Below are 14,465 nucleotides of genomic sequence, written 5' to 3'. Positions count from 1 at the left end.
TGCTGTAAAAGAATGTTGTTGGGTTTTTTTTTTTGCCAATTGTCATTTTTAATCCTATAAAGTTATCATAAAATAACAAAAAAATATGTAGAATGTTTGAACTTTTAATTACAATAATATGTTACACAAAAATGCTTTAAAACCTGGAGGATTTAACTGTGAAAAAAATTAACCAAATATTTTAAAAATAATGACTGGTGAATTTACATATTTTACACATTTCAATTTTTCATAAAAAACTGTTAAAGCAAACAAACCATACATGACCATTTACAAATTCTTCTGTATTCCATTTTATTTCTCTTTTTTCTCAAGTAATACATCTACATAAAATCAAGAATTAAATGGTGGCCTTGCGTTACAAGTGCATGACAAAAGGATTTGTCCATCCATTAAACTTTAATCAAAGCGTATCAGTATTAATAAACTGGTCAAAGTGTGGGATATGTCCAGCCACCTTATCCATTTTCCCCTTCCTTACCTTTTAAAAAAATTTTGCCTAAGCTTTTCCAGTAACACTTTACAAATCAGTAATAACAGTAATAATATGGTAAGAAGGTGTTTATCGTAATACATTGAATGTCAGTTTCCTAGCTGTTGCATAATAACTCCATTGTTTCTGGAGCAGTGTTCATTTATATTATGTTCATTTTTATAAAACGCTATATGCTTTTGAAAGAACTAGGTAAAGTACATGGAAGTACAGGTCCATGTACTGAATTATTATTATTTAGCAACACTTAGGAAATTAACATTTAATTTATAAAGGAAAAAACTTTTACCACACAGAACAAAATGTTTCATACCATAGCATATTCTTACCATGCTATTACTCACATCGTACCGACTTGTAAAAAGCTACTTTTTCATTGCACATATAATGAAAGTGTGCCACCCACTGTGACAGAGTAGGACAGATCCAATACAGTCATTCACAAAGAAGCAAACACTCCTGCAAAATAAGGACAGATATCAGGGATCCCTTCAAGCACTCAGCCCTTAAACAAAATTTGTGGCCTGGGCGGAAGTCCACACTTGGTGGCCCTGCTTAAGAGTTCACTAACACAGCATATTTCTGAGTTCATTAAAAGTATATAGGAACTTGTTAAAACCATGAGTTTAAAGGTGGGCATCATATTTCTGTGAGATACATTTCTAAGGTTTTTTGTCCTGATATTTAAAAAAAAAACAAAAAAAAACTCAATACTGCTTCAGTGTTGTCTAAACTGTAGGTTTAGTGGTTAACTGTGGGTTTAGAGAGACAATTGGACACTGACCTTAAAGCACACATGTAAACAAAACTGCAAGTGTGAACTTTGGAAGAAAGCCTGTGATGTTCGAGTCTGAGATGTTAGAGCAGGGCACAGTTTGGCGACCTCCATGATATGGGAAGTCACTAAACTGTGCACTGCTGCAGTCACCTAGGACTAGATCTGGGCAAGGTTACCCTTACAAAACAAACTCAATCCTATAAGGAAACAGTGTCCGGTATATGTTTCGACTCTGTAGCAAAACACCTGATTGTCACCAATTAGTCTTACCTTCTTTATTAAGAAAAAAAATAAATATATAGTAATTAATAAATAATCATGGGTCAGCAAAACGTCCAAGATTGTCTAGCCCTGAATCTTTTAGATCCACCTAGGTTTCCCTTAGTTCGCCTGTCCAGTAAGAAGAGAACTAGGAAGTTTCCTACTGGACAGTCCCAAACTGAGAATTCATGCTCTGTATAATAACCCCCAGGGTTAAAGAATGTAGGGGATCAAGCATGTCTCACAAAGCAGCTAATTTTAATCTTAGTTTAATCGAACCGCAGAATTTGTCTTAGATTTACATCAATATGGTAATGTATACAGCATGTCCAGCCTGCTCCAGGGCCATTTATTGGTCTGGATTCTGGATCATAAACAGTTTTTAAACCCATGAGGCATAGCTTTCTAGTTCCCTGGTATGAGCTGTTGTGACATTTGTTGTTTCAGTGACTTGAGGAAAAAAAAAAATCAAACTACACACCAGGAATGTAAAGTATTACTTTTGACAATTATAAGGGCCTTGAATCATGTCTAATTTGTATGATGTATTTTATTCACTTTGAAAAGTTTTTGTCCAAAGAAAAACATTTATCACCGTTTTTGTAGACTTTTAGATTACTACAACATTTGAACACAGCAGATGTCCTTCACATTGTGTAAAAATAGCATGATGAAAGGACCAATAGAATTGCTCCAAAATTACTTGGGGTGGGGGGGGGGGTGTTTTTATTGACTTTCATTGAAATTTAAGTTTTTGAATTTTCTTTTCCTGTAAAACTTTTGGAAATACATGTCTTTTCTGGACATTGATGAAGTCATGGTTGCATTTCTAAATTTTCTGAGACTCAAATTGCTTTTGTGAAATTGACCCCTGCTACCATGTCCTGACCCTAATCACCTGTTGTAAAGCACTGGACATAAGGAAAGTGATAAGAAAATTAAGGGAAGTTAAAGGAGGGTCAAATTCCCTTTCTGCGTAATAAAATGTGAATTTTCATGGACTAGAGAAGTAAAGAATTTTAAATGAGCACCCTTGAACATGGTCTGCAATTTGAGGACTGGGCCAATAACTCTCAACTGTGAAACATTCACACTCATTCTAAACTGACCCTAAAAGTAGGCCTCACAACAGTAAGAAACAGTACTACCACCACTGTTATTCAAAAACAGCATTTCAAAAATTCTACAATAAAAATGCTTAGCGGCTTGTTTTATTCTCTTCTTAAACACCATAAAATTCAGAGGAAGCTTGTGAACACCATTAGCTTTCATTTATGCTACTTGCCCATTCATCACTTTGGTCACTATAATTAGCCTCATTATCACAGTCAATCATCATTTAAATGCACCACCCCTAAAAAAAAAAAAAAAAAAAACAGATTTCCAAACACAGATAAGTCTTAATGCTATTTCCCTTTGTACTCAGGAGAGATGGTTCGGCTCTCCAACAGAGGGAGCCACAACTTCATCATTCAACCAAGAGCAAGCAAATACATTTAGTGTTCCAGACCCAAAGAGCAAAATTCACTTTGTGACACCTACACCAGGATCAACTTTCTTTCATTATGTACTGCACTTGATAAAATACAGCATCTCAGAGGACTGATGATTGGAAAATGTATGAGCATGGGGTTCAGATATAACACTGCATCCCCCCCGTCTTAGTTTTAATATTTGGTACAGTCCATTCCCTACATGATTATACAGGTAGCCTACAACAGCTGTATGAATTCAAGTACATTTGGGTATGAACAATGCACCCAAACCTCGTCATAGACCAGGTCTTCATTATACAATATAAAACTCATCCCTTCCTCTCAAACTTTGGTTCAGGATTGTTTTTCCGAGCCAAGTCGGAGTTCATCGACTTTCAGCTGCCGCCAGTGCTTAAATTAGACATATGTAATTCACACAGTCACTGACTAAAGTGCTGGAGAGATCCAGCAGGATCCGAGTGTACGTTGCAATATCAAACGTCTTCCATCCCTTCGTAAATGATAACGGAGTTTAAAACATCTAAGAATTAATATGTCATGTGCAGTCTTTGCTGTAAAGCGTCATACTGTTTTCCTGTTATAGTCCATGTCTGTTTATGACCTCATAACATAAAACCTCCAGCAAAGTTTTAAAGTCATAACCCAACAAAGCTGTAAATGCCACTTGTTATGGCTCCTTTGTCTGGTCACAAAGCAACACATGCGAGCGTTGTGCAAACTAGCACAGAAAAGCAGCTGCAGTTAACGCTGGCGATCCTTCAGTGTTAAAATATATCGTTTTTCACTAAAGCTCTGAAAGTATGAAAGTTATGAATTCTTCTCAGTGATGTCTAACATGGTTCCCTTTAGCTTCTGCTCTGTAAATGCCTTACAAATGTACAACTGATCACGCACATCAGTATTTGGAATCTGGACGTAGTTGTGTCCAAGCACCGCAAGATGTAGGACATAACCTATTGGCCCTTTAGTTTTCTTGTGGGTGACTCACATTTGACACATCACGAACGCTTTGCCTCTGTGGAATGGGGGGTGATCTGGAGTGTTTCTTAAAAATTTGTTCATGTTTTAAAACACTGCTAGCAAATACATCTAATACATTTCTTTTTTTAATAAATAAAATCTCTCGTGGTAATACATTGTCTCTCTCTCTTTTCTCTGGACTGTCTCTCTCCACATGTCCTGGGCCCTCCCCTGCTCTTGGGGGCAGACGAGGGTTCTGTCTCTAGAGGACATGAGAGAGCATATATATGTGTGTGTGTGAGAGAGAGAGAGAGAGAGAGAGAGAGAGAGAGCAAATACTGCGATGGAGTGATGTGAGGGTCAGGAATGGTCCCCTTGTTATGCCTTCCCAGTCTCTGTGCCATTCTTTTCATTGACTGTCGTTCCGGGTGGTTGTTGGCCGTCCTTCCGCGGGGGCATCCTCTCATTAATCCTGTCCAGGCCTCTCGCCTCCTCAAAGTTTCTTATCTTCCTCGTGGGGGAGAAGCCTTGGATGGCTGCCGGAGAAGATGGGATAATGGGAAGTAGGGAAGAAGGGATGGAGCCAGGGGAAAATATGAGGAAAAAGTTTAGAAGAACTGGACTGGGATCAGACATCAGCAATCTTTGTAAAGCAGTGCCCTCTAGATTATAGATGTGAAAAAATGTGGCTTCCTAAGAACTACAAGCACCTTTTGAAAATCCCTGATTTCTTTGTACTTTTATTTAAAAGGGAATTACTGGCTTTCAAGAAGACATGGTTTTCAAGACAGTAGCAAAAATCAATAAAAATCTATGTATGAAAACATTACAGCAGGCTTTGTATATTTTGTGTGGAATGCGAGAATATATCTTAAAAACCTTTAATCGCAACACGTAACCAATATATTCAGGTGAACATTTCTGAAAAACACACAGACACCACAACAGACTCATCTGCTTCAGAAATTAGCTTACCAAAAGAGAGAGAGAGAGAAAGTGTGCCGCAGAAAAAACAGAATTTCAGAGTTAATATTGCATACTAGCAGCAGCAAAAGATATTTAATTGCAGCAGAACACAAAAAACAACACACTCAAGAAACAAAGTAAGGAAGGAATACAATGTTTGTAAGGCTTCACAAGCCATTAGCTGGCAATACATTTCTAGGTTATTGCTACATTATTACTAGGATGACTTTTCCAGAACATTATTATTATTATTATTATTATTATATTATTATTATTTACCATAAAACATTGTGTTGATATTTATGGCCTTCATTTTTATTAAACCACGCACTGATAACTGACTTATGATGTGTCAATATGATGCTGCATATTACTACTTAATTAAGCAGTAAAGAGTATGAATTATATTTTTAATGCTCTTTGACTTTTGGATGCAACTGATCGATAACTGTAATCAAATGGATTAAAATTGCACATATTGAATTGTATTCTTCTTATTTGAGATAGCTCTAATTCAGCAGAAAACAAAAACAAAATGACTTGCAAAATGACTGGAATCACCCAGAGCATCCCATATTAAATAAATACATAAATATATAAATAAACCTGATTCAAACTCAGTGTTGTAGGCTGCAGCTTTTGGACTAAGATTGTGGTACAGTTTTTGAAAAGCAAACAATATTTTCTTAATTATGACTTAAGAATAAAACACAACACATGCAACACAATACACTAAAAACACAAGATTTCCACAGCACTCACATACACGAAAACCACAAAACATGCCCAGACAGAAAAGGACATTCTTGCACAAAGAGTTTTTTTTTTCTTTTCTTTACTCATAATTCTAAAAACATGCTGGACTATGGCCAAAGAAAATTTGTTACAGTTCAAAGAGCAAACACAACTGGCCCATTCATTCCTTGGTGGAAGGGAAAAGGCAAGAAAGGCTGCTCTCTGTTCCTCAGTGGTGCGTAAACCGGGTCGTTGACTCGGAAGCGTCTTGCTGTGTGGCACACTTAACACCCCAAGAGTACGTGGGTGTGCGTAAAGTAAGTGTTTGTTTGCACTTCACCACATTACAGTAGTCAGAGTATACGAGAGAGAGAGGTTGGAATTGAAAAGAAGGCTGCCTCTGGAGGTGTGTTGAAAGTAACAAGATTAGAATCTGAAAATACCCAGCGCTGAGAAGACCTGAATCCTCGACCAATCAAAAGCAAGACCCAGGAATTAGCCAGCTCTAGCAGAGGGCCTGGGACTAGCAGGCAGAGTTGGCGGGACAGTGCACTGGTCTTCTGTAACAGTTTATGAATACTCATTTCCTTTCCTGATACTAAGAGGTTTTAAGGCCAGGCATTTTTGTCTTATTTTAAGAAATTATATTATGTTGTAGTCAAAAATATTAATTTAGATTTGGGGGTTTTAACTTTCTAGCTGTGTTTCAGCTTAGGAGCTGACTGGGCTTCTGTAACCAATGGAAGACCTATTACTTTTCTTTTATCATTACTGAAGTGTCTGAAGGGTCTTGCCCCAGCAATTCCTTGACTAAGAAACCCTCTGCCATACATTTTTTGATAAAATTAGATAAAAGATGAGATTAATAGTTATTCTTCAAAATCTTTTGAATCCCTTAAAATTTTCTCTTAAGAAAAATTCTAAGAACAATTTGTATTCTTCAATAATGTACGTTCTTAATTATATTCATAGGGCGGCATGGTGGTGCAGCAGGTAGTGTCGCTATCACACAGCTCCAGAGTCCCACTCCGTGACTGTCTGTGAGGAATTTGATGTGTTCTCCCTGTGTCCACATGGGTTTCCTCCAGGTGCTCCAGTTTCCTCCCATGGTCCAAAAAACACACGTTGGTAGGTGGATTGGCGACTCAAAAGTGTCCATAGGTGTGAGTGAATGTTGCCCTGTGAAGGACTGGCGCCCCCTCCAGGGTGTGTTCCCGCCTTGCGTCAGTGATTCTAGGTGGGCTCCAGACCCAAAAATTTAGATGAATTGCTGTCAATGTCGAACTTAACACAATTAAAAATGGAGACTTTTAGTTTGTACATAAGGAAAATAATGGCAAACAAATCTTTGTGTGTTTTTTCCCCTGTTGGCTATTTTTGTACACTTTATTCATTTTGCTGTCCGCTGTACAGATTTAACTGGATTCTAGTAATAATGGTGGATTCTATTTTAAAAATGTGGCTCACAGCATATATAAACTGTAAAATGCAGCATGAAATGCTTCATTACAAACTGCCTGAATGAAGAGTTTCTTAAGAAAATAACTAAGACTATCGCAAAACAATATTTGAGAACTTCAGATTATTTGGAGAACTGCATTTATGAACTTTGTAGTGCTTATTTTAAGATCTTTCGTAAGTTTGTTCTTAGGGAAGCTTTTGTGAATTCAGCCCAATTTTTCTTTTTTTTTTTTTTCATGTGCCGGAACATAATAATCAGGCAATTTATGGCTTAATTTTACCGAAAGGTAGATAAACAAAACAAATCAAATACAGACTTGCTACAACACCACATGCTATTAACTTGTGTGCAAGAGTCACTTTCTGAGTCTAAGTTACAGTGTTAAGACATGAACAAGGATACAACAGCACAAAGAAAGGGAAAGAAACAAGGTATCAACACATGAGGAAAGGAAGAACACATTGGATATAGAGGAGGGAATAAGTTGACAAAAACACACTGCAGATGCCACAGGTGACTAGCATACCTTTGCCCTCCTTTGCTAAGACTGTGGCTGCATTAAGAAGAAGCCCAAAATGAAGAGGAGAAAGAGAAAGATGTCAGTGATTACTCTCTGCATTTTCACAAGCAAACCAAGACAAAGCAGATCAAAAAGATACAGACTGATTTCAGGGGGGTAGGGGAAGGAAAAAAAAAAAAAAAACTGTCAGAAAGAAGGAAATGGAATCTGTCAAATCTGGTGCAAGTACAGAAAGTACACAGATGAGGCAGAGGCGTAGGTGATTAGCTCTAGTTATCAGTTAGTCTTACTTCATTCCTTATATAAAAGTTTGGCACTGGACTGGGTTTTTCAAAAAAATCCACACACATCAATCTCTTCAAATCATCATATCAAAAACTGTTAGTCAACCATTGCTCTTTGCTAAAAATAGCTGTTGCTAATGTTTAATAATTGTTGTTAGGGACCAAGGCTGTTTATAATGTGGAACTCCTCAGTGGACTGCTGCTTCCCCGCACCCAAGAAAAACCCCTGCCAATCTGTGTTTGTGCAAGTATCAGAATGCTGCCTAATTACTGGTTTATTCCTGTATGAAACTCCTTTAAATACCACATCAGCTGGGTCTCTGAAGGCCAACAGCCTCCATGCGGGGCATGAACATAAAAAGATCACAGTGAGGGACTGCAATCTACTGCTGATTCCACAGACTGTCAGCTACTGACAACCTTGCACCCTCCTTCTCCATAGTCTTTCTGTCTCTCATTTGTCTTATTGTGTGATATTCACTGGTATTCTTGGTATAAAAAAATTAATGAGTGCATTTTTGTTTGAGGTATGGCTATAGGAATACGCTCTGAGGGTTAAAAATTATAGTCTGATGATTCTTTTCATTTTAAAAGAAGTTCTTCACACATTTTGTTCACAACCGTTTTCTACTCTAAAACATTAAAGGATACTTTTGGGAAGTATTTCAATGACCAGGATTTTCATGATCCTCAGGCTAGTGAATATTTTTCTGGACCCTAGTTTGTGTTGAATTGTGTTCAAACTATCCATAACACCATGGTAAAAAAGTTTGTTTAAATTTCCATTTAAAACAAATTTACATTTTAAAAATTCAACCTTGATTTCTAAATGTGAAATATGAAATATTTTAATGAAAAATATTAATATTAATTAATTATGGTTGCACACTGCTTGCAGGGCACAACATATTTCTCATTTTCATTTTAAATGAAGTTTAACCTTGATTTCTATATTTATTTTATTTTTTTTTTTTCTTTGACATCTGTGACATAACTTTAACCTTGATTTCCATAAATTAACACGATGACTGTGTAAAGTGTACATCCTGTAACAGACGTTTTCTGGGAGTTAACAGTATATTCTTATCAAAAACCTAATTCTAGGCATCAGTTTTCCTCTTATAACTTTGAAGAAAAGAGTTCAGAGTGTCGCTTCATTGCTGAGCAGTTACATGACTGGCCACGTTGGAAAGAAATGGCTGGGGATTGGACCAAAGAGAATTTAGCCCCAGGTCAGATCTATTTGAAGACCTGCATTATGGCACAGACACGGTCACTACTTTCCTCTCATTTCTCTCCTAGTGTAGCCACTTTCCCTTCAGATTCTCTCACTTCCCCTGTTGCTGATCTTTAGTGACCTTTCTTTTGGTTCTGGATGCCTCAGCGAGCACTCTGTCCACTCAGAGTGAGCTGTTCCCATAATGCATCACTCTCAGCAGGCAGCCATTGATTGGTTCTATTTGATGGTCAAATTCATATAAACCATTCACACACTGTATGAAACTCATTTCTGAGGCAAATGTAAAGATGTAAGTGTCTTTCTTCAGACAAATGAACTTGGATTACCAGTTGTGTAACACTGATTATCTGGCTTTAGTGTTTTAAAGAATTAAGCACAAAATCATAGGCATCTACTGTGGGCAGTCGTTAATGGCAAGGGTACAACATGGTGAGTTTTCCCATTTTAGGAAATTATGCTGACATTGTTATTTGTACCCACCTGGGTAGCTGGGCACATATTTGCAGTCTAAATATATTTACACCTTGCATGAATAAATGGAGCTTGATGTATGATGCTTTTTGTCGGGTTCTAGAGTTTGGGTTTTAAGGATATTTACTAGATAATAATGGCTAGATTACTTGATTAACTTTATAATCAACTGTGACAGCACTGTTTCATAGTTTAGACATCCACACTAAACTCTTCTATGAGTGGGTGTGTTCAAACTTTTGACAGGTCCTGTACAACCAGAGATTTAGTGGGCAGGCAAAGAGCTGCCATTGCTGATGCCAAGAGGACAGGGCTATAAATACCCCTCACTTTTTTTCCCTTTTTTTCAGTGGTGTGAAAACACTGCATCGCACCCAAACAGAAATCTGTACACTGAGCATTTCAACAGGACCAGAACTCAGGGAAAAATAATCTAGTGGAATCCTTTGAGACAGAGTGGACGATGTTTATATGAACATTCACAGCAATAAAGATGTTCTCAACAGAAGCATAGTCTACGGATTGTTTTCCTGTTTGTAAACAAAGGATGTGCACTGGTCCTGGGAGACTAGTTCACAAAACAGGATTTCCAGTCAGTTAGCAAGATAATATAAGCTGAAACGGTAGGATTGTCCTATAGGGTTGACCACTCTTTTCCTTTTGGACACACTTGACTTTGTTTGCTTATTGCTTGTAAGCAATATACTGTAGTTCCAGAGGGAATACCACAAAGCCAGATAACTGTAGCCTAAATCTGAGGATTGATGAATAACATATGGCTCTTTAAATATATAGGGCAAGTTTGATTTTGTGATCGAGTTATCATGCTAAAATGAGTAATCCTGCTTTGGGAAAAACCCAAACAGTGTGTAAACCTCATGTTGATTCACTATTGGTCAGCAAACAAACAGGATATCCAAATTAGCCTGCCCTTTAAGGAGCTTAAAAGTTTTATAGAGATTAAGTTTCAAATCATGAAACATAATCATTATTGTAAATATAGTCTATCTGCTGTATCTGTAGTGTCTGACCAGGATGGTAGGAAGCTTTCAAATTCAGTGGTCACTGAGGAAACAAACCCACTAGAACCAAGCAAATACATACACCTTCTCAGTTTTGGATTTCAGGCAGGAATCTATTTTTTGTGGTTATTCTCAAGATATTTTCCCTCAAATCTGACAAGGTTCTATCAATCACTGCTGTACTGGCATTTGATAATAAGCTTTTGTGACAACGAGTTTTCAGAAATATACATGTGAACAAGATTGGGTTTAGGTAATATAAGGGTTTACGCTAAACAAGGGTTAAACGTGATCTAGATCTCAGTTTGGGATGAATGAACACAACCAAACACACAGTCTTATCAGGAAACACTCACCAGGGAACACACACTTACCATTCTGTAAAGTTTGCTTGCCGCCGGACAGCACTCCCAGAGGTAGCGTCCCAGTTGGAGTCAGTCCTTTAAGGGTTAGAACACTCTCGCTTTCCTCCCTGAAATAAAACAATGAATAAATAAATACATTAATAAAATAAAAAAAAAATGCTAAAAGCCCTCATTAGTGTGGGTTCAAAGAACCCAATCAATACACACAATAAATTAGCAACAAGGGGGGAAATGGGGGGTGGATCTAAATGATCATTTGAAATTTGTAGTCCTGCACATCTGAATATTGCTATCGAAAAGCAGAGACAAAAGGTTTTGCAGCGGGTTGAAGCTCCCTCGCTCTCTCTCAATAATGTCTAATGCAATTAATTATACAGCTATTTCCACTTATGACTCACTGATGCCGGCTCATTATTCCTAATGGAGGAGGGCGAGGGAGTGTGTGCCCGCGCACACACACACACACACACATACACGTGAGTGTGTGTACATTTTCAAACAAAACTTCATTGTGCCAGAGAGCTTTTATAAACACTAAAATCTATTTTCAACTCTGTGTCCCATTTTGGTAATGAGGCCCCTCTTGCAGGCCAGCTGAGTGAGAATGAATGATTTCCAGACGCCTGAAACATGGGGCTTGTCCCCAGACCCTATGGGATGCGATTTCCTAGACAACTGCTGCAAATGAGCCCTAGAATTTGGAAACTGTTTCAGATCTCAGCTGTGCCATGTACCACGTCCTGCACCTGTGTCAAGGTTGGGTTTACACTTGTGACTCAGATCCCTTAACCCAGACTAGGCATGAGACGATCAGTATTTGGAGGCGGTCCCAAACTCGATAATGTTTTAAGCAAGATTTCCCATTCAGATTCCAAATCTAATGCAGATGCTGAATCAGAATCCAAATTCAATTCCAGTTCAGGCCAGGGAAGTACTGTGAGAGTCTAAAGAATCCCAAGCAAACACACCAAGGATTAGATTGGTTTATGTGTTTCAACACTGCCCATGAGGAATAAATATTGTGTTATTGGCCAAACACTATGCCCTTTACACAAAGCTGAGTCTGAAGCGCCTAAATTTTCCATTCCACCTTAAACAGAACACACTGCACCAGAATGCAACTGATGTACCTTTTATGGTGAAATAGAAAAATAAATAAATAAATACATACATACATTTTACAACCAAAAAATTCTGATTTGTTTATGTTTACACAAGAAGCAAAAATCTGAAACAGGGGAGTTTACCACAGATTGAATCTGGCTCAAAAATGATCTGTTATTCATCATTGGCCAAGTAAAAGCAATGTAGTCCATATGCTGATTTTTACATTCATGCCAGAACAAACCTAATTTCTATCAATTTGTTTTGTGGTTTTCAAAAAAATCTGCTTACATATTTCCTGAATGACTTATTACATACTTCTTTAAGTGAATTATGCACAGGGTGAGTCAAAAGGACAACCTTTTATCCCAGCAAGTAATGGCAGAGGATGCCTATCTTTTAGGCTATGTCCTGAACATGGCCGCCAAATTGAAAGCTGCCGTATTGAATCAATGGCAAGTTTTTCCCCCCCAATGTGAAGGTAGTCATGTAGCATATCAAACAAAAGGGCGTCCAGTGACTTTTGACTCACTCTGTAAGTACAACAAGCATTTTAAATAGACAACAAAAAACATAGATGTTTTAAAATGACAACTACCTGCCTTATAAGTAACAATTCTTCAAGATGATCTCTGTCCAAATGGAAGAATGTTAATTCTTACATTAGAAACCAAAAAAATAGACCAACCTGAGCACTGAGAAAACTCTAGCCATCTTCCCAATGGCACGGATCTTACTCCTAATTACTTCCTTGCGTGCTGCTGGTGCTCCACCTGCACAAAAACAATTCATTTAGATTTTAGTCTCTGCTTCTCAGTCAGCTTATAATACAGTAAACACAGTGCAGTCATTCGTTAATTTATCAGCAGTGTTCACTAATGTGGATTCACTGGGCACCAGGCAGGAACACACCCTGGATGGTGCACCAGTCCATCACAGAGCATCTCGCACACAAAATCTAAGGACGCATTTGAGTAGCCAATCCACATACCCGCAGAAGCACCAGGAGGAAAACCACACAGACACAGGGAGAACTCCTCACAGATAGTCAAGAGACCGAGCTTTTACTCTCATCCACAGAACTCTCTGAAAAACTGTCACAGTAGTGGTACCCTCGATTAAATTACATATTCACTACTTTTACTTGGGGTACATTATTGTACCATGTTCTATAATAATTGTACATATTTAAGTTGCATTAATTTAATATGCTTCATTTTAATCAGCTGGATTGACATGTTATTATTTTTTCACACAGTTCCATAACGAAAGGTTACAAATATTCACTTCTCTTCACCTCACTTCTTGGAGAAGAGAATGTAATGTACCTTTAGGGAACACACATTTTCTCAGCTTCTCTTCTCGAAAGGCTTTCGAAATGCTATATTTTGGAACAGTGCTGTGAGTATTTGATGGTACTATCTGTTTAATGATTAGTTCTGGCACACCAACTCATCCCATTCCAAAGGTTAGATGGTGCTCCAACACTGAAAAGAACCCAGCTCCAGTGCTCAGAACCCAGTGCTGGGGGGGATTTACACCTCTCTAGCTAGTACTAAGAATTATGCTTGATGATCTTAAGTTTGTGTGCAGCTGCTCTACAGCTTCCTATTTTGTTTCAGGCTTTTGTAGGTCTCACATATATGCAGTCATCATAAGAGATATCTAAAAATGGTTGAACATATAGTTCTGCATTATTAGAACATCATGTCCCCTACAGTGTGCTATTAATATGTGCACATTTACATGCATGAGAATTATAATCAGTCTGGAGGGCTCTATAATCTATGTCCACTGTGGTGTGCAGTGGGCGGTTTAGAGATTGCTGTCATGGCCCTGTGTGTGTGTGTATGCGTGTGTGTTAGTGATGCAGTGAAAGACTGTGGTCCTCCAGGGAAAAAGAGGAACTGAAGCAGCATTAATGGCAGACCGACATCTGTACTGATGTGCTGTCTTCTTTCTTAATGAGACACACTCCACACATTCATATGTTTTTCTTGAAGCTTGTAATAAAGAATATTCTGAAATCTGTCATATTAAACCTACAGTTCATCTGCAGAATGTTTGGACAACATTTGCTATATTGACCTAGATATCCAATGAAAAAAAATAAATTTACCAACATTTCTCAGCCCCTCTCAGGAGGTTAATGTAGCATTAGGAGCCCCAAGGACTCCTACTGGTCTACAGACTGTGTGTGTGTGTGTGTGTGTGTGTGTGTGTGTGTGGTGATGCTTGCTATGTGCGAGTTGAAATTTTTTGAAATGTCTACTGCTAGTGACAGAATATGCATCATGCGTCTACCTGC

The 14,465-nt window shown here is 37.9% G+C and overlaps 1 protein-coding gene across 2 annotated transcripts in view; it reads right to left on the bottom strand.

The window, feature by feature from the left end:
- Positions 1-23: 23 nt before the first annotated feature.
- LOC136676242 (protein phosphatase 3 catalytic subunit alpha-like) overlaps positions 24-14,465 on the bottom strand; it is a 58,703-nt gene continuing 44,261 nt past the window's right edge. Inside the window, exons 11-14 of one of the 2 annotated variants that reach the window (XM_066653098.1) lie at positions 12,846-12,930; positions 11,063-11,160; positions 7,678-7,704; positions 24-4,515 (exon numbers count right to left, since the gene is read on the bottom strand). In XM_066653098.1, the coding sequence (XP_066509195.1) occupies positions 4,367-4,515; positions 7,678-7,704; positions 11,063-11,160; positions 12,846-12,930 (359 nt within the window). In that variant the 3' untranslated portion in view covers positions 24-4,366. Of the gene's footprint in view, positions 4,525-7,677; positions 7,705-11,062; positions 11,161-12,845; positions 12,931-14,465 lie in introns of both variants that reach the window. The other variant, XM_066653099.1, reaches the window with a different exon arrangement.

Source organism: Hoplias malabaricus, chromosome X2 (assembly GCF_029633855.1).
Source record: "Hoplias malabaricus isolate fHopMal1 chromosome X2, fHopMal1.hap1, whole genome shotgun sequence".
Classification (NCBI taxonomy): Eukaryota; Metazoa; Chordata; class Actinopteri; order Characiformes; family Erythrinidae; genus Hoplias; species Hoplias malabaricus.
The sequence above is the reverse complement of the archived record's forward strand: the minus strand, read 5'-3'. Positions and strand labels throughout refer to the sequence as shown.